The sequence below is a fragment of the Neopelma chrysocephalum genome, unplaced genomic scaffold, assembly GCF_003984885.1.
Source record: "Neopelma chrysocephalum unplaced genomic scaffold, ASM398488v2 Primary Assembly neopelma1_76, whole genome shotgun sequence".
NCBI lineage: Eukaryota > Metazoa > Chordata > Aves > Passeriformes > Pipridae > Neopelma > Neopelma chrysocephalum.
In genome coordinates this window covers 1,484,632-1,504,463 of record NW_020897737.1, presented here as the reverse complement: position 1 = coordinate 1,504,463, position 19,832 = coordinate 1,484,632, and the positions used below count along the sequence as shown (strand labels likewise).

Below are 19,832 nucleotides of genomic sequence, written 5' to 3'. Positions count from 1 at the left end.
GTTGAGGGTATATTAACAGCACACCAAACTCTTCGTAGATTATAATTCTCTTTAGGTCATATTTATTATCTGTGCACTGAACTGATAGATTCCTCTCCAGAGATATTCTTCTGTCGTTGGCAGTAGAAGCACTGTGTCAGGGTGATACAATGAAAATTTTAACACTGCTCCATATGCCATAGCTGTTTTCAGGAGTTTAGTCACGTGCTTCTCGTCAATAAACATAGCAAATTCAATGAACAATTGCAGAAGGCTGCTTGACAGTAAGGAGTATCTTATCTTCAAAATTAGGTGCTTTCTAAATGTGCACATTAATCTGCATTTTAATAGAACAAGTTCATTGCATGTGGCAGAATGCTGAAAAGAGTGATGCTAATGTTTGGATCTTGAGATTGCGAGGAGAAAATTCCATTTTCACCCTGGTGTCTGAGATGATGTGTCATGTTGCAGTGCTACTACCCTTTCCTAGAATTTTCACTACCTGTGAGGATGGTTGTAGAGTGCTAGAGAATATTAGGTGAAAAGAATAAGAATGCCCCTCGGAGGCATCCTGTTGTGTTTGGTTTTAGATTCTCATTTCTTTGTGGTCTTATCTGTGTGTTGTACAGATGTCGGGCACGTTGCTGGGATGTGTTTTGGGGCTTTTATTTGTTATTTTTAAGGGAGAAGCTATGTTTTTTGTTGCCAAGCTGTCTAGCAACAGAAGTAGTTCTGGTGATGGATATCAAGATACAATGAAAGTGTATATATTAAATTTTACACTGAAAATTTGATATTAAAAAGCAAAAAAAGTCTGAGAAGACCTATTGTTCCCAGTTCTTTGAGAAAACTTTGATTAACAGATGGATTGAAGAAAATGAAAATGTCCAGCTTTTTGCTCTAAGCATTACTACATGAAGATGACTGTTCAGCAATGTGACTTATTAAACATAATTTTGTAGCTCTTGAATTACATTGTTTAAATTACTTCAAGGACGGCAAATATGTTGAATGATAGTTATTTTTCTTCATGGAACAAGTATTATTTAATATCAATGTTAGTAATAATACTGTGTGGCAGTTAATCACTGAATTAAATATATGTAAATTTTGTAGCATCCTATTCTATTATGCTCTCAATCTGTTATAATAATGAACAACTGATCTTAAGTTCCCTTTACAAAAAAGTCTTTGAATTAATATTCTTTCAAGCACAAGTGAAGCTTTCTAAACAACTCTCTACAACTTATTCTTTTAAGGTACCAGTATCCTTTATCTGGTTGAGAAATGAAAAATAAACTTAGGAGGTTTTTTAATCCATCTGCTTGGAGTCTTTGAACAGATGTTTTCTACTGATGCATTTCTGTTTACTTTCTTAGCAGTGGACCTTTAGGAAGACTTAAAATTGTATTAACTTAAAGAATAACAATAAGTGAAACAGATTTGAGTGTAATAACTGAATTTTTGTATGTAGTTTAGAATATTTCTAAGTCTTATTGTTAATGGAAATGAGCTGTACATGATTGGTGGATGTTGGGGTTTTTTTTTTGTTTGGTTGGTTTTTTATTTATTTATTTTTTTAATTTAGTAGTTGGTATTATATTTTCACTGCTGCTTGATTTTGTGTTTGTAGAGCCAGAATGAAGACTGGGGAGGTTTGTCTGAGGATATCTTATGATTAAGAGCATTCTAAGGCATTAGCCCTTTTGACCCCCATCTAAATGATTGGTAACTACCAAGTTTACCATTTTGGTGGCATGGATTAAATGGGTGCTATGCAAAAACTGCTGCACGTGTAATTAAGTCCTTGCAAGGGTAAACAGAAAATGGGTGATGGGCTTAACTTTCTGCAACACTTGCATGATGGTCTTTGAAGAGTGCTTTGAGTGTTTCCTTTTATTTTCCTTTTATGTACTAACCGCATCAACTTGAAGTGTCTGACTTCTACTGGCTTTCTTTGGTGTTGATAATTAAGTGGGATAATGCAAGTTAGAGAAATGGATACCAAAACTAATACCTAAACAGATGTTTGGCTTTGTTTACTTACAATCAGCCCATGTAAACATGTATTTATTGGAAAATGAGCTGTTTACATCTGCTATGCAAAGAAAATGGGCCCTAAAAAGACTGGGTGCTGCTGCAATTGACTATATATCAAGTGCCGGATGCTGCATGACAGAACAAAGCTTATTTGCATACATAGTGCATTGCAACATATTTTTGTCCAAAGCATAAGTGGAATACATTGTGGCAGTCCTACTAATAAAGGTAAGATTTTATTTTGTATAAGGCAAGTTCAAAACACATGAAAATGATTTGCTGGTGAAAACTTAATTAGTCTGCTGCTTATTTGATATAATGATAAACAAGTAGTTGAGTAAACAAAATAGCTTTTGTAATGTGGAACTGCGGTAATAGATCTAATTTCATACACCGCTTTATAAATGCCAGGATTTAGTTTCTAGTTAAAAGAAAATAATTATAGTACACAAAAAATATATGTTACGTGTTCAAAATCAAATTCACTGTTGGTGTATGGGTGTTTTTACCATCTAAGAGTTTCCTAGTATATGATGCAGCCATTGATCTGTGTTTGGAAGTGGGGAGTAACCAGTAATCTGCTTTTGATTGGACCTGTAGAACTAGGGCAGCCAACAAGTCATTTGTTGAAAACAGAATTTCTTATATGAGCTTGGACATATCCTAAAACAACTAGGAAAAAACTAAATGCTCAAGCTGGATACTTTCCACATTTCCCCCCCATGTTTATTTCTTTTTCTCTCCTCTTCACGATAAATTCATGTACAGTGTGATTCTCATGGTGAGGTTAGTATTAATACTGCAACTGTAAAACTTTTCTTGTGATTAAAAACTTTAAAAGTTATCTGTGTTGTTTGGGACCTGTGCTAAGAACAGAGCTTTTACTTATGAGTCTTAATCTTTCTATTGTTGTTGTCTTAGATGGCTACAAAGACCAATTCTAGCACATACAAGCTCAGACTTAGAGAATTCTGTGTGACTCCAGTTTACTTGCCTAGACTGTGTCCCAGATGAATTCTATGTATGGGCTCAGTGTTGAAGAAATGTGCTTTGTACCCACTAAACCAAACACAGTGGCATTATCTGATGCCCATGAGATGTTACTTCTTGGCCTGTACTGTTCCCTGGAAGGAGTGAAGGAGTAATCACTCTGTTCAGAGCTAATTTACAAGGTTGTTATGACTCCTCAGAATATGGAGAAATGGAGATGGTGTCTGCTGGGGTAAGTGGAGAGGACAGATGAATGTTACACATAACAATCATAGAATCATAGAATAGGTAGGGTTGGAAGAGACCTCCAAGATCATCAAGTCCAACCCCGATCCAACTCCAATTACTATATCATGGCACTAAGGGCCACGTCCAATCTCTTTTTAAAAACCTCCAGGGATGGTGAATCCACCACCTCTCTGGGTAGGCCGTTCCAATGCCTGATAACCCTCTCTGTAAAGAATTTCTTCCTAACATCTAACCTAAACCTCCCCTGGCAGAGCTTGAGCCCATGTCCCCTTGTCCTATTGTTGGTTGCCCGGGAGAAGAGACCAACCCCCGCCTGGCTATAACCTCCCTTCAGGTAGTTGAAGAGAGTGATGAGGTCGCCTCTAACAAGAGATGGGGGATAGTTTGCCTGCCATAAGGAACCGCAGATTATAGAGGAACGAAGATCATATGTCTTAAAGAAAGATCTTGAGGTAAAGGAAGGTTGTCTTCAGACAAGGGGAGGAGTTTGACTCATAGCTTTGGTGCTTGGATTAACCTGATATTTAAGTGATAGGTTATGCATCTTCAAATTACTTAATCCTTGTTACTCTCTGAGGCATAAACAAGCAGTGAATGACTAGAATGTGGAGTTTTTGAGAGCTGTTTCAGAGAAATTTGCCTGTAAACGAGGGTGTCAAGTTCTACATGTGCTGTGTGGCAGTAGTAATAAGCCACATATTCAGAAGTAGTCAGCTGCATACAGAATTTGGGGAAGTTTTAGGTTTTTCAATATTATACTAGGCTTAGTGGTACACATCTAGACTGGGTGAAATCTTTATATTGAACATTTAAGTTCTGCTGTGTAGAACTTTGAGTTTTATTGAGAGTAGCTCACAGGTAGTGAAGTCAGGGTGCAGTTTACTCATCACCCAAAACCATGCTGGCAGTAACTCTTGTTGAGAAGACCAGATCCATTCCTACTGCCACCTTCGTGTTGTATTGATCCACTTGCCCTGTGGTTATGTGGCTCCCAGTTTGTTAGCTAAAATTTGAGCACATGTAGGGCAGCATGAGGGAAGTGCCGGAAGGAAGAAAGCAGTGGCATTGAAAAGGGAAGTAAAAGGCAGCTGCTTTTGCAGTCCAGGACTTTTGCTAAAGCTAGTAGTGTAACTTTAATTACATCTTATTTTTAAAAATTCCAGTATCTAAGTGTTTTAAAAGCCACTGTTCCACACACACATCTCTTGTCCTGACTCAATGTCTGCTGTGAACCCCCAAGTCAGCCAGCATAGATAAGTTCTAATTTACCTGTCTGATGCTGCACTCCTGCTGTTGGCCTGAGTCATAGGAGTGTAGCAAGGAGCTTTAGCAGCAGTGTTGACTTAAGGAGTTTTCAGTTCTCCTTTCCCTCTTTCCTTTGTGCCAGAAGAACTATTTATATGACCATTCTAGAACTGGATTTCAGATCCATTTAAACTGATCCAATTTAAATTGCTCGTTTCTAAAAATATATAGTCAGCAGCTTTTTTTTTCCATGTTTACAACTCATGCTGAAAACATTTGTCCAAACACTTATAAGAAGGCAAAGTGCTGCAGGACCAGGAAGGAAGGGAAATGCTTAAATGCCATTGCCATGGAAGCCGAACGATATTGGACGTGACATGGCTTGTTGCAGCAGTATATTGTGGTCATCCCTTCAAAGATACAGCCCTGCAGTTTAAGAAACGCTTTCTTAAGTAAAGGAGACTAAGTAATGCAAACCTGTATCTGCAGTGCTGGAAGCAAACGTTACTGAATCCTTATGTGCGTGGTTTGGCAGTTTGCCAAACATACAGACACTGTGGGATTATCTGCTAGAGAACTCTGTGATCTGTAATAATTGTGGCTCTAACTTCACAATACAAAGTATTCAGCCACAGTATGTGCTTAAAGCATTTGTGTTTTTATGATGGCAGAGAGGAGCCTCTGGTGGATTCTGGGAACCATCCTTGTCCTGAAGGGTTAGGCTGTTGATTCTTCATAGCTCACTGCGTAGCAGCTGATTGGCACGTACGGAGCACAGCCTCCCAGAGCGATTATCACCCCTGATCCAGCAGATCAGAATAGCAGCTCAGAAGCAGGAAGAACCAACCCACTATTATCCAGTTACAGTACATGAAGTTTCCACTGATATTTTTACTTCTACTTTTGGCGGGGAGACAGGAAGGCCACTGCTGATCTTATGTCATATCTGCTCTGGTGTGTTGAGGTGATGTTTTAGAGCCAAAGGGTGTACGTATGCTAGGATGCTCTGCTGAATAACACTTGCGTGATGACTGTTGCTGTTTCAGACTCTAGTTGAGAATTGTGTTGACAAATTTACACCAGTTTTGAAGATGTTTTTATTTTTTTTGTCTCTATAGGAAGCTGCAGACAAGATCTTGACTTGGAGTTGTTATTGATATAGGATTATTTTTTGTTTTTGAAGAGCACCATAGTTAATACTTGTCTTTGAAGATGTTCAAAACCTTATGAGTGTTTCTAGGCTCTCTGAGAAAACACTTTGTTCTCCTTTAAAAGTAAAATAGAATTTTCCCAATGGTCCATCCCTGGACGTATTCAAGGTCAGGCTGGATGGGGTACTAAACAGCCTGGTATAGTGGAGGGTGTCCCTGCCCATGGCAAGAGGTTTGGAACTAGATCTAAAAGATCCCTTCCAACCCAAACCCTTCTATCTAATTGGAGTTATTAAATAGCTGGCTAACCAAAGATTAGGAAACAGATACTCCACTGTTTTGAAATTCTTGGAAGGGCAAGTAAACAGCAGCAATTTCCTAAAGCAACCTTTCATTAGAAATATTTCCTAAAAAAGATTCAGAAGTAGAGTGTAAAAGTAAGTGCTTCTGAAGCATTGCTAAAGAAGGGCTTGTTAAATGTTAATCTTTTCCTGCTGTAAGAACTTCATGTTTCTAAATAGAAGCCCTCATCCCCTCACTTTCCCATAGCCTGTTCCTGTAGAATTCTTCCAAAACTTCCGTATGCTCCATGGTCCTGCATCTTCTTGTTCTTGCTAGGGTTTTTGTAAATGCTGGGGTGAGGGGGGAAGCCAGATCTTTATCGAAAGGTAGAAGTTAGAATTTTTTCCTGCAGTTTAACATGGCTCACCTTCATAGGCTTTGTCCTGGGTTTAATGGGAAATAAATTAAAACAATAACCTAAGCAAATATTCCCTGAAAAAGAAGTTATGCGAAGTATTGATGAAGTCTCTCACTGCCATGAGATGTTGTCAGTAAATGGCAGCACTGCAAAACACTGAACTTAAGACAGTTTGGTGTAGGCATAAATAATTTATTATCTCTCTTGCCTGAGGAAATAAGTGTTTTCTTGTCCACTACAGACTTAAAATACCTTAAATTGCAGCAAGAAAATAATTTCAAAATAGATGTTAGGCAAATTTTGCAGTAGTGATGATAATATAGCATTTAAGTAGATTGCCTGGGGCACAGTAAAAAGGCATCACTGGATGCTTTTAACAGATTGAATATTTCTCAGGAAAGTTATAAGTATGCTGTTTGGAGGACTGGATTAAATGAAGCCCCTTCTAATTTGATTTTGGTTATGATTTTTAATTAGATTGGGTCATGACAAAGTTGGCTGAGAAAATATCAGTTGAGTTGGACTGACTGAATAGTTTTGTTTACTCAAATCAACTCTACCATTTTTCTAATTTAAAAATCCCTAATGACTCAGGCTGACAATTTCAGAGAGTATTATTAGCTTTTTAAAATGAGTTGTAAACACAGATGTCAGTTTGAAAAAGATGAATTCTAGTAACTTTAAAACATTGAGGAATTGCAATGTGCAGCTTGTTTTGTAGAGCTGTTACTGCTTTGGCAGAACTGGGATTTAAGACCTATGTGTTAAAGTCAGATAAACAGTTTATATTTTTAAATAAGTGATGATTTTTCAGAGGTAATATTTCATGTTAGTTTGCCATTGTGTATTATGCTGTAAGGACACCATTGCCTCTTCAACTAATTTATAAACTTGTTAGATCTAGATTGTTATCTTAGACAACATCTGAGCCTGTGAAGCATATCCCTGAGGTCTGCACAGTCCCACCAAAGGAAGGCAAGGTAGCATAGATACTGTTTGTGGAATTTGACATTTGTCCCTAACCCACTTTGTCTATTCTGGTATTCAGACCAGCAGGCCAACTGCTCTGGAGACAGTGTAGCAGGGAACACCAAAAAAGGAAAAAGTCAGTTGAAACTTGAAACTGTAGTTGTCTGATGGCAAACAATTTGTCTAAACTTTATTTTCCTTTCAGTTGTTTGTCAGGCTGCCCATAGTGCTAGGCCCTCTGTGTGGGGTGGTCCCAGAGGTCCTTGGTGGGGTACAGAAATCTCCCTGAAACTGCAGTGTTTTCCTTCTCACTATTGCTGTGTTATCCTTCATATCTCTGTTACTTGTTGCCTGCCATTTAATCCTTTAGCTTCACTTCTACAAAGTTTGTTTGTCTAGTCCAGTTGCAGGTGGTGTTTACATGTCCTGTAAACTAAAAAGCTGCCAGGAGCCAAATAACCACTTTTGTCCTGTTGTTATCTGACAATCTGTCTTGCTTTATCAGTAGATAAGAAGTTTCTGTCAAGATGAGGCACTAATTTCATAATGACTTGAGTCAATCATATAATTTTCTGTACCATGTTTTTCATGGCAAAGACAGTGAATTCCTGAAGTTATAAACCACTGAAAATACAAACAGGGTGGGGAATACCCCAGGACTGTGTGGGAGAGTAGAATTTTGGAAAGTACTGAAAAAGTAACAAGTAGATAAACATGAAATGAACACTTCCATGTCCTTATTAGTTGATACCAGTTATGTAAAAGGGGACATGGTCACTCTTTCTGGGCCAAAGAGTGTGCTAAAGAATGTGTGCAGCCTGGGATAATCTTTGAACACAACAACAGCGGATTATAATCAGCCTCATAAGACTGCTAGAAAATGAGCTGCTCTCCTTCTTCTTTCTGTCCAGAGAACTAATGTAAAATTAAATATGTTCTGAGATTTGATAGGCATTTCAGTGAAGACACTGATGGCTCCAGGTTTCCAAGGGTGAAACACTGGAAGACATAAGTGTTATTTTCAAGGAGGAGGGGAATCACATGTGTACATCTATTTCCAGGTAAAAATTGGGCATTTTAGATTGTTGCAGTATGCCTGTTTTTCAGTTGTCTTCATGAATCTATATCATGCCAGCAGTGTAAGTAAAGCAGGAGTTTTCTGTAAGGATCTCTCTGGGAGTCTGTTGTCTGTGGAGGCTGCAGGAGTTCTAAAGTTAGTACTTTCTTGGTTTTAGTCAAAACTTCTACCCCTTGAGGAGTACACTACTAGCATGCAATTCCTTTTCCAGTTAGGAATGTGCCTCAGCATTTTGTTTTTAATGTGGGCTGACAATTCTGACTTGTGCAGTATGAGAGGTTTTAAGAGTTAAAATTCACATTTGTAATTCTGTATTATATACAGATTCTTTTGAATTCTACCAAAAATCACAGCAGACTAGAACTTATTTGCAACTGTCACTGAGTTGTATGAGTTATATAGGTGCTGTTATTTTTTGAACTACTGGATTTGTAGTTAGCTTGGTCAGAATAATTCTAACTACTGTGGGATAATCTTTGGATTACTGATACTGAAAAGCAGTATAAATACTGTAAAACTCCTAGGATATTTTTGTTATGCTCTTTTTTGTAATTTGAGATTAGAATTTAAAAATACACAAGCTTGAATATGTGAATAAACTGAGATGCGAATAAACAGGAGACGGGTTTAGAAGTCATGGGAACTTTCTCAGTTCTGTTGTAAGACTTCTGTAATTCTGAGGAGTGGAATACTGAAATAGATTGAAGACTGTAATGGGCACATGATGAAAGATGGTAACTGATATGAGAGAGTTGAGTTTTGTGTGTTTTGTTTTCATCTCAGAAGATGTGTATGGGCATATGTGGGGCTGATACTCCTAAATTGCTATTACTGCATTAAAAATGTCCTCATCTGTCTTCAGGGCACTGATTTTTAATACAGAAAACTGAGTGTTGCTTTATTTCTAGCTCATCTTTCACCAAATTGTGTACTAACATTGTATGCTAATCATACAAGAGTGTATTGAATTCAGCGGCATAATTCAAAAGCAAAGAAAACTTTGCCTGCTGTGAGAGGTGTATCAGACACCTCCTGTTTTTAAAACAGACACTGTTTCTATAAAATGTAATTTTTGTCACCAGTAGTGCCACAGCTGTACTGCCCTGGCATGGCGCTGCTCATAGCCGTGTTTGAGAGGCCTGGTGCCTCTAAAGGTGTGTTTATTGGAGCAGCTGTGATGGGTGATGTCAGATGTCACTTAGCCCAGTGCCCGTCTCTGACAGAGGCCAACAGTTGATGTCTCCATAGAGACAAGAATTGTGCAAATAATAGAGAGGGTGGTCCATCTCTGGAGCAGTCTCTCTGCTTCAAACATTTTTTGGCTGAGAAGAAACTCTGAGCTTATGTTATACAGTAATTTGTTCTGTGTGTTGTTGGACCCAGCATGCAAATTAGAGGCGGGTAAAATGATGGTTCTCCCACCAGGAAATTTAGAGTAGCCAAAAATGCAATATTGTATTTCTGTATCAAATGTCCTTTTAATGTCAGAGATACAATAATGAGATAATACTTTTGTTTTCTTGCATATCTGTTCACCATTTTATTATGTATAAGAATATGTACGTTTCTTTTGTAGCCACGACATGAATACTTTAATGTACCAGTGTACTAAATGGCTTCATTCATCATGCATGCAGAGTTTCAGAGGAGGTAGACCTGTGACTTACTCATGACAGAACATTATCATCAGCTTGCTGAATCCAGTCATCTCGAATCTAATAGAATGCCACAACCATTCTCTGCTGTTGTACTTTCCTCTTCCCCCTCTGTTTTACAGTGTTGTCTTTTCACGTCTCATTTCAACAAAACTTGTGCTTGTTGGCATATGGTTTAACTTTTTTATTGTGTGTAAGCTTGAAGTCTTATGCTTAAAAGTTCTGTAGCATTTTCTGAGCTAAACATCTATATACTGTAACACCTTACTGTAACATTACTCAACCTGTGTTTATCTTTCAAATAGGTTGTGGTGGTATTTAAGCATACACTTAAAACCTGTAGATGAGGTTCATACTTAACAGAGAAACCAGTGAAGGAGTAGTATCATGTGAAATGTGTATACACACAAATATTACATGGTGTTATACACAGTTCTACACAGACTGTTATCGCAAAGGTGAAAATACCAATACTCTTTTCTGAAGACTGGCACATTAGTGTGACTGACTTTACAAAGAGGAGAAAGACAGTATTGATTAGGTCAAAGAGAATGACTTAGGTAAATTTGAAGCTAGAACATTTGTATTTAAATGTTCAAAACACTCTTGTGAGTAGTTGAACGGTTGCTGCCACTGAAGGTGAGAACAAGATCATTGCTTTACAAATGAATAATAGAATCATAGAATCATCAAAGTTGGAAAAGACCTCTAAGATCACTGAGTCCAACCATTAATGGTTAGGGTTGGAAAGATCTAAGTCCATTAACAGTATACTTGAAATATATCCTCTTAAATTGGCATTTCCAGATTTAAGTGCAGGCTGCCTTGTGTATCCGAGAACTGCCACTGCACATAAGTGCATTCCATTGAAAAGTGGGCAGAGTGAGAGGGCATGTATTGTATCCTCTATTTGTAACCTAAAACCAGTACTGGTTTTGAAAATTGTTTTAGTGTAATTAATAAGGAAGTGGTTACTGAGATAAACCACGAACAGTAGTTCTATATGTGGTAATGCACTACCTTCCAAATGTTAAACTGACATAAAAATGGGAGATTTAGGGGATTAGACAAAAGATTTGGATTGGATTTGCAGCATTCTGGAATCTTAGAAAACAAGATCATAGGAGTGGTTTTCCATTTCCAAGTTTGCCTTTTTTTCTGTAAGCCATTAACAATGTGTTTGGATGTCTGGTTAATGCTGCTTTAGCCTGCATTATTTCATGCCTGTTGGCTTAAAATGCTGTGCATTGAGCTGTAATGAGATGCTGTTTTTCTTGTTATCTGTATACAGCTGCTTGCTTCTAAATGACTAGGTAATGAATTGGCTTTTCTGGCATGTTTGAAATAAAGTATTGCATGCACTTTTGTCTCATGTGAATGACTTTTTTCCTCATCTGTGTTCTGATATTTCAAATTTGCATTGTTTGCCTTGGGTGATTCCGAGCTGCAGGTAGTGTATAATACTGCAGAACATTTTCCATTAGAATTGGATGAAATGTTTGACACTTACTAAAACAAATAATGTGAACAAAACATAATTCATTCTGTTTGTTTCTTAAAAGTCATAATTGATGAAATTATTCCTCTAGCAAAACACATTACCCTTTAGGTGTTCCTTGAGATTATAATGTTGATGAACCTGTAAGACTGCATGACTGCCTCAAGTTTACTGTTGTAGTATTAAAAAAAATGAAAATATTACTGTGTTTTATGGGTGAGATATCTGCGGACAAGTAGCCAGTGTCCTTGAAATAGGTTGCTTTAAATTGTTAGCCAATGACCTTGATTTACTTCAAGAAATTTAGTCATTTAAGTATATGCCTGCTGAAAATCACCTATGACTTTGAATTGGCAGTGGAGACAACAGTACTAAACTGCTCTGAAGACAGCAGCAGCAGTGCTCTGTATTTCTTCATAGCTATTGAGAAGTTTGTTTTGAGGCAACTTTTTAAATACTGTTTCACCTCTCAGTAACTCTTAAGTGTCCACTGCTGTCTAATCAATTTAAAACTGAAAAGTGGATCTATTACAAATATTTTCAAGACCCTAAAATGCTTGAGAAGGTATGTTCTGTTAGAATACCCTGAGTTCTGTTGCCATACTTAGTTAGCAATGTAGGATTTCTTGAGTAAAACCCTTAGGTTGGTGGATAGAGGAGATGTGTGTCTTCTAAAACGAATGCAACAAAGTAATCTGGGAATATAATAGAACAAGTTATATTAAAAATGCTACATAGCCATTTCTTCAATCGGTGTCTCCTTTTGGGGGATTTGTGTTAAAATACACATGTAAATCTTTAATCCTACTATCCTGTCTGGCTTTATCAAGGTCACTGCAGTTCTAAGAATATTTAAATATTGCATCAGTGAGGGGGAAAAAAAACAAGCCATCACTACATCTTTAATATACCAAGTATCTTGTTTCCAGATTTAACTTGCCTTTTTCTTCCAATTTCTTGCTTGCTGCTGGATTTTGGAAGCCATCTAAAAGTGCTCAGAGGAGGCCTGTTCCAAGCTCTGACTGACTTTTAAATGAGGTTGCCTTTAAAGTATCAGAGCTTGTTCCTTCTCTGCTGAATCACCTTATACATGAGCTGAATAAGGATACTAAACTTGATCATTTTGTGCTACATAGTCAAGGTTGAGAGAGAGACAATGTTTGGATGTTATTTGCAAGATTTGAAGTGTTTTATTATGTATTTTACTGACAACTTTTTTCTAATAAATATTTACAAAGAGTTGAAAAATAATTTGTTGGCTGCCTTAACTGTTATCTGCCTTTTTTTCTGCTGCATGACATGTCTTGTTTTAGGATGCTAAAGTAAGTTATTCATACTCTTGTTATTGAAACTCTGTTTGTTTCCATACGGACACAGTATCCCCTTGTATTTACTATGGCATTGTTAATCATTATGGAAAAGGTCAACCTAATGTTTCTCATGTAAACAATTTCTGTTGAGATACTGTGGAAATAATGAATATAAAACTGATGATAACCCTTTGGAATTTGGTATTAAACAACTTGCTCTGAATCTAAAGAAAGCTTTTTAAGATTAGAATTAACCTAAAGCATTATGCCTGGTGTGGAATAATAAAATTCCTGTCTTAGAAATTCCTCTACTTCTAAAAGGGGTGAATTTATTTGACACCAGGCATACCAAGGTACCTTGACCTGGTTTTATGAATTAAGCATGGGATCACTGTAAAAAACCCAGACTTTTTATAAAGAGCTTAAGGGATACTGTATCTTAGTTGCATCAGTAGTTTCATTCATCCATTTATTCATTATTCCCTAACAGATTTTTGAGACCCGTGAAACAATTCACCACAAAAATCACTGACTCCATTGCAAGATGCTTCCCCATCCCTCCCCAATTCCTGTCTCTTTTACTTGGTTGTGATTTGTTCCCTGCCAGTACATCTGAATTGTTTTATTTTTATTGCGCTTAAGGGCAATAAAATCTACCAGCTATTCCTGTGAACCATGACAATCTAATTAACAGCTCTGTGAAAAGTGCAGCTAATACCGTGTTTGCAAATAGCAGTACTTGTATGTTTTCGTGTCTTTCAGCTTTTCTGTTTTAATTCAGCATCTTCCATACTAACCCATGTTCAGTGCTGCTCAATAGAAACACAGGGTTCATTTACTGCTGTCTCAAATTTTCCCTCCGTAGGAAGCAGAGACCCCTCGTAGTGTACTTGAAGAAATCGGATTGACATAAATCTTCAGCTGATGCCATCTCAGTGTTTCATACTGTAAATGTTCACTGCCATCATTGTAATGTTTAGCTAATGGTGTAAGATGCTGTTTGTCAGTATTACTGTTTTGCTAAGCTGCTTCTTTCAGGCCTACAAGAAAAAATACTTCTTTTTAAAAAGGGAACAAGAAACCGAAGTTCAAAATTTATAATGAAAGGGAATTAGATTTAAATTGACTCAGTGTCTCCCTTCACTGCATTTATAGGAAAATTGCATTTGACTTCGATAAGTGTACTGTTTTTTATAAGGAAACTTGACTTCAGGAAATAAATGTATTATTATGACATAGCATAGCATATCTAAATGAAAAGAAACTACACAGACAACTCCAAATATGAAATGTCATGGTGTGGAAATTGTGTTTATGCAACCAAAGAATTTGTTCATCTACATTTTAGTCACCACTTATGATAATTCTGCTTATTTCAGTTGTTGCATAAAGAATGGAAATATCTGTTAACTACTGAATTTGTCATTATACCAAAGAATCCTGCCAGGATCTGCATATCAAACTGGTAAAAACTGTTAAGGTGATAACTGCTTTTTGCAAGAAAACTGCAAAGTGATTCGCTCACTAGACGTGAGGGTGTATTTTAGTGTAGCTACCTTGAGCAAAACTGTACAAGTTACTGTACTCAAAAGGGAATGCATGGAGGAAAGAAGGAAAAAAACTCAGAACAAATAAGGAAACTGTTTTTAGGTCTGATATTAGCTTTCTCTGACCATGAACACAGGAAAGGAGCTTTCTGACTGAATAGAGGGATTTGCATGATGAAAATCAAATACTTTCAAAGATGGGGAAGACGGAGTTTTACAAAAGGGACTTTTTATTATTTTCTTTCCAGGTTTACCAATTACTTTGTATTTTTGGTGTTTTATAGTTAAGCTTCAATGGGTGTATAGGTACCTGTAGGAAAAAGGCCACACTAAGTGTCAATGTCATTTAACTGCTTTTCTTGTTTTACACCTTAAACGTGGCACATCCCTTAGGAAACTCCTGTGTGATATACAGTTGAACCAACTAATTTGCAGTGAGAGCTCTTAGGTATTAGATTTGTATAGTATATTCATTGCAAATGTAAACTGATATCCAGTAATATTTTGACACTTTGAGCAGACTTTCAGTAATTCTAAACTAAACCTGCTTTGGTTGAGGAAATTCCACTGACGTGTGGTTTTGAGGAGGTAGGGCTGCACTTGGGAGCTGCCAAGTTCTGCTGTGTGTCTTCATGCTCCCCGTGGAGGTGGGATCATCCCTTCCCTCCCCAGGAATCTTGCTCTAGGAGTTGTGGCTTGTTCACTGCATAGTGCCACATTTTCACAAAGCTTGGCTCTGGCAGTGCTGATGGCAGCAGCACTTCCGTGGCCAGCTGGAGAGCTGGGCTGTGGGCTTGATGGGATCACAGTCAAGTAGCACCGAACAGGAAAAGTGCAGTGTTGCCACTTCCAAGGCTCCTGATCCAGATCCCAGCATAAATGCTTGTGGCAGCAGAAGGGCCAGCCAGGGCAGGGCTGTGTGTACTACTCCTGTGGCAGTATCGGGGTGGTACACGTGAACTCGGGGCATTAGAAGTTGTCTACTTATGCCCGTTCTAGGATTTACACTTGCAGATTCCAGATTGCTGGAGGCTGTTTTTGTCCCAGGGCATCTCCCCAGTGCACAGTGGGCAGGAATAGGTGAGGGTGAGATCGCAGTGGAATGACCCTGTGTGTGAGATTGACTTAAATTAAGGTAATTTTACTTCAAACCAGAAGCAATTTTATATGTTTTAAACATGTTTTTAAAGTTTACACTGTCACTTGTATGTGCTTGGCTGAATTAAGCTTTGTTGTGATTGTGACAAACTGTTTGACCTCTGTCTGTCACATTGATTTAGTTGTAATAAATGTCCATTTTTACACCATTGCTCTGTGTTTATATGTAATTAGTGCTGGTGTTTGCAGAGAAAAGAAGAGGCTACTCAGTGCTGGCTTAAAAAAAAAGGGGAAATTTTATTACAGTGCTTAACCTGTTCTTGAGCACTTCATTAAAAAATGTTGAGTATACTGTGTCCAAGATTAGTTATTTACATCCATTTAAATTGTACAGAAAGCAATAAATTAGCAAGTTTTTGGAAGGCTTACCACATTAAACATGAAATTTATTGAAGTGGATGTTAAATTGGTGGGGTAGTACCACTTCATTTGAAAATTAAAAGAAACCACATGTTCAGAGAGAGTTCTAGATAATGCAGATTGAATATTCAGTTCCTTTCATGGAATTCTGAGCAAGTCAATGCAACGTTCACAATCGTGGTCTCAACCAAAAATTTCTCAGATGAATCTGTTCTCCACCTTTCTAAAAGAACTGAACTGGTTGATGATGTCAGCAAAGCATGGGGAAAACTTACCATCTTTGGGCATTTCTGAAATTATTTGAAATAAAATTTTGTTTCTTGAATTTTCTGTCTTGTGGGGAAGGGGTGGGGGGAGCTAAAGAATCAATTGGAATTTCTGGATTGTTTAGGCAAGTTGATTGTTGGCTTGAGTGTCTTCAACTTCACTGACTTAAATCTTTACCTTGTGCCATGGATTATGCTTGTACAGCTTGCTTTACAGTCTGTCTCATGGCTTGACAAAGACAGTCAATGTTTCATCGTTTTTGGTTTTTAACTATAGATACTGAATTCAGCTGATATATCGGGGTTTATTTTAATTACAACAAGCTTACAGTGAAAACAAAAGGAGCTGCACTCTTCAGATGATGTAAGAAAGTAAGTTAGGCTGTTAGGTTACTAACTAGCATAGACTTTCATCTTTCATGTTTTGAAAGAAGTGCTGATCCAGGACAGGAAGCAATAGCATCTTTGAGCAGGCTCTTGCATGTCTTTAGAAAAAACTCCAAGTTATTTAGCACACAGGAATGTCACTGGTACACTTGAGAGCAGTTTCTGATACACTGAACGTGCTAACACAAAACCGGATCCAAGAGAGCCATGCTGCCACCACAGGGCATAAAGCTGGGAGAGGAGTCCCTTGGGATGCATTTTGGACAATGTGCCCTATACACAAAGGAAGAGGCCAGAGAGGGAAGGCCTTTCCGGGTACGCTTGTTCCCCTTCCATAAGAAATGCCATGCATTCAACACACAGACACGTGCTACCCCTCCTCACGCTGTGATGGGTGTTTGCTACTCTGGACAGGCAGGCAGGGAATGAAATCCCAGAGGGGGGCCAGCTGCAGCTGGAACAAAGGCAGTGCTGCAAGGGGGCAAGCCCAGTTACCTGATGCCTTAATTCTGCTGGGCAGCAACAGTGCCTGTGCCTATGGGAATTCCCACCATGGTGCCACTATTCCCCTTGTGCTGCTGGAACAAGGCAGCCTTGCTGCCAGGCGAGGCTGTTCCTGTTCCTATTCCCACAGACAGGCGGGAGCAGAACTTGCTCCCCATCCTGACTGAAACAGGGTGTCTGGCAGGCTCTGGCACTGCCACCCTCAACCTCTGCATAAGCACCCGCTCTCAGAATCACGCCAAAGCACCTCTGTGATCCCTACAGAATTCACAAGGGAAAAAATCTATTTTGAAAGCTGCTGCTTTTAAGCAGTCATTAAAAAACAAACCAAAACTTGGCCAATATTAGTTCACTTTATAAGGTCCTTTTCTGTGGAATATGCAGAATAACACGCAGTGGGAATAGGCTATTCATTGCAAATTTAAATCCTTTATGTGTTTTTCTGGGGCTTCGCCCCTTTGGGAGAGAAAAGAATTAAGCTTTAACATTAAAAAACTTGTAGTCTCTTTGTCTCTCCAGAATAAATAGCTTACTCAGCTAATAATAAAGAAACACAATACCATGCATATAACACTACTTAAGGCTATGAAGTAGAGAAACAATACTGAAAAATATGAACTCTGAAGTTAGAAAACTGGTTGGATCCCAGGTTTCATGCTGACAAATGCAAGCTAAATGTCAGATCTACAGCACTAAAATTCTGTGTAATAAACAGACTGCGGGTGAAAGTGAAGGATAATCACAGCTACCAGTCCTACACTGCACAGGTACAGCCAGCATGGTTGGGTCCAGACCTCAAGAAAAACAAGCTGAAGCTTCAGCCATGGTAGTAGCAGAAATAAAGTATATTTAAATTTTACATGCATCTCTGAGCAAGCCTTTTTTTTTAATTACAAGAACCTTTTTTTTAAAAAGAAAAATACAGCCACTCAGCTTCCCAGATGCCATTATAAAACTGTAGGGACAAGGAGCCTAATTACCTGTGGAATTCTCACATGGGTGAGAGTTTGTACTTAGCTTCTAATTCCACAGAGACCTGGTTTGCTTATTTCACCCAGCAGGTCACAGGTTCCCACCACCCACTCCACCACTCCTTGAGTTCGATAATTGATTTTGCTGGGATAATGCTCCACCACAGCCCAGCCGCGTGACACAGGATGCTCAGTGTCTGCAGATGTCCCAAGGCAGCTCTCCCACTGGAGAGCCTTGGCCAGCAGGCTGGGTCAGCAGCACGAGCTGTGAGAAGCAAGGCAGCCCCAGGGAAAGAAAGATACCAGCCTGCTGGTGACATCTCTGCACGCAGGAAATGCCAGTTCAGTTCTGCTCCAGGGAACTGAACCAGAGTTTGCCACATGCTGCACAAGTGAGCACTGAGACAATTGAGCATCTACAGAAAAACAGAAACCTCAGGAAAAATCTGTAAGGTCTAGTCAGAAAAAGGTATGTTATGAGAAACTGGTGGTCACAAATTTCTCAAATGGAATTTAAAATAAGTGCTGTCTATCCTTTGAAATACGCCTTTCAAAGTTAATATTTTAAAAGTTATGCCGTTACAATTCCTACATCTGTTAATAACTAAAACATTTAATCAAATTAACTAAGCTACAGCTCTGCCTACAGTTATGACAATATATAGTGAAAGTTGGGTTTGAACTGAACATCAATATATAGCACTTTAGTTGTATTACTCCATACTGGACAACAGTTACACATGAAGAAAGAAGGAAAAATGTATAATCAGCATGCTAGGTGCAGTATGCATTTAGAAAAGCAAAAATATATATATTTTATCCAGAAGCAAGGTTCACTCACTCTTAACTATCCTGGGGGGGGAAAAAACGTTCTTGCTGTGAGGAATGCTATTGGTAAAGTTTGGATAATCCAGATTTTCTATGGTAGTACGTTACATCATTGGAGTCTTAATGAATTCCTATTTGGGAGCACTTCATGCCTACTTCAGGCTTCTAACTCGTGGGTCTGATCTGTATTCTAAAGGCAGGAGGACAAGTTCTTCGGAGAAGCTAAAGAGAGGGAGGTATCTCTGCAGACCTGCACCTTCAGCCCCACAAACTGCTCTCTCCAAGCATCTGAGGTGTCCATGATAAATATCTGAAGTTAAGCTGTATGAAGTACAGTCCATCTAACAGCACAAGTCTTTCATTTAAAAGTGAAAAAATATTTATAAGGATTTATCTAACTGCAGGTACTTTACTAATACAGCTGTCATTTCAAAAAGGTTTTGTCCCTGTAACTTCATTTTTATGTACCCTACTCTCCACATTGGCTGTAGGAAAGCGAGGCAGTAGGGTGCCCAAAACTGTTTGTAAAATAAACCTAAAAACCATAAAAAGTCAAGTCCTCCTCTACCAAAAACAAAGTATTCTTTCAGGTATAAAACCTTCAGTTTCTTCAGCCACTGTGCAGCTATCTTGATCGAGCCTTCACAATCACATTTGCATCTTTGGTTCCCAGATGGGACACTTCCACCCCTCCAGCACAGGTTAAGCAAGTTGTTTTCACCTACAAATGGTGTGCAGCCAAGAAGTATGTGAAGTATTTTCTATCCTCACTCGAGGATTGCAGTTGCATGGTTTCTACTCTTACTTGGGGATTAAGGTACGGAATAAAATGATTGTTTCTCTGTGTACTTCCTACTCAGTTTTAGTCTACTGCAGTCCCTACAGGCAATTAGCCCAGCAGCTCAAGTCAGGGGAGAAAGAAAAATCCAACACTCATGACCACAAAG

At 38.4% G+C, this 19,832-nt stretch overlaps 1 protein-coding gene across 8 annotated transcripts in view; it reads left to right on the top strand.

Moving 5' to 3' along the window:
- Positions 1-15,720, top strand: part of AP1S2 (adaptor related protein complex 1 subunit sigma 2) — a 31,145-nt gene extending 15,425 nt beyond the window's left edge. Inside the window, exons 5-7 of one of the 8 annotated variants that reach the window (XR_003535120.1) lie at positions 1,613-1,707; positions 12,868-12,876; positions 13,730-13,835. Coding sequence is in view for 3 of the 8 variants with exons in the window: in XM_027689109.1 (XP_027544910.1) it covers positions 12,868-12,876; positions 13,730-13,777 (57 nt within the window). In the remaining 5 variants the exon portion in view is untranslated. Of the gene's footprint in view, positions 1-1,612; positions 1,708-2,032; positions 2,248-9,977; positions 11,418-12,867; positions 12,877-13,354; positions 13,538-13,729 lie in introns of those variants that run through there. The other 7 variants (XR_003535122.1, XR_003535119.1, XR_003535123.1 and 4 more) reach the window with 7 other exon arrangements.
- Positions 15,721-19,832: the final 4,112 nt, after the last annotated feature.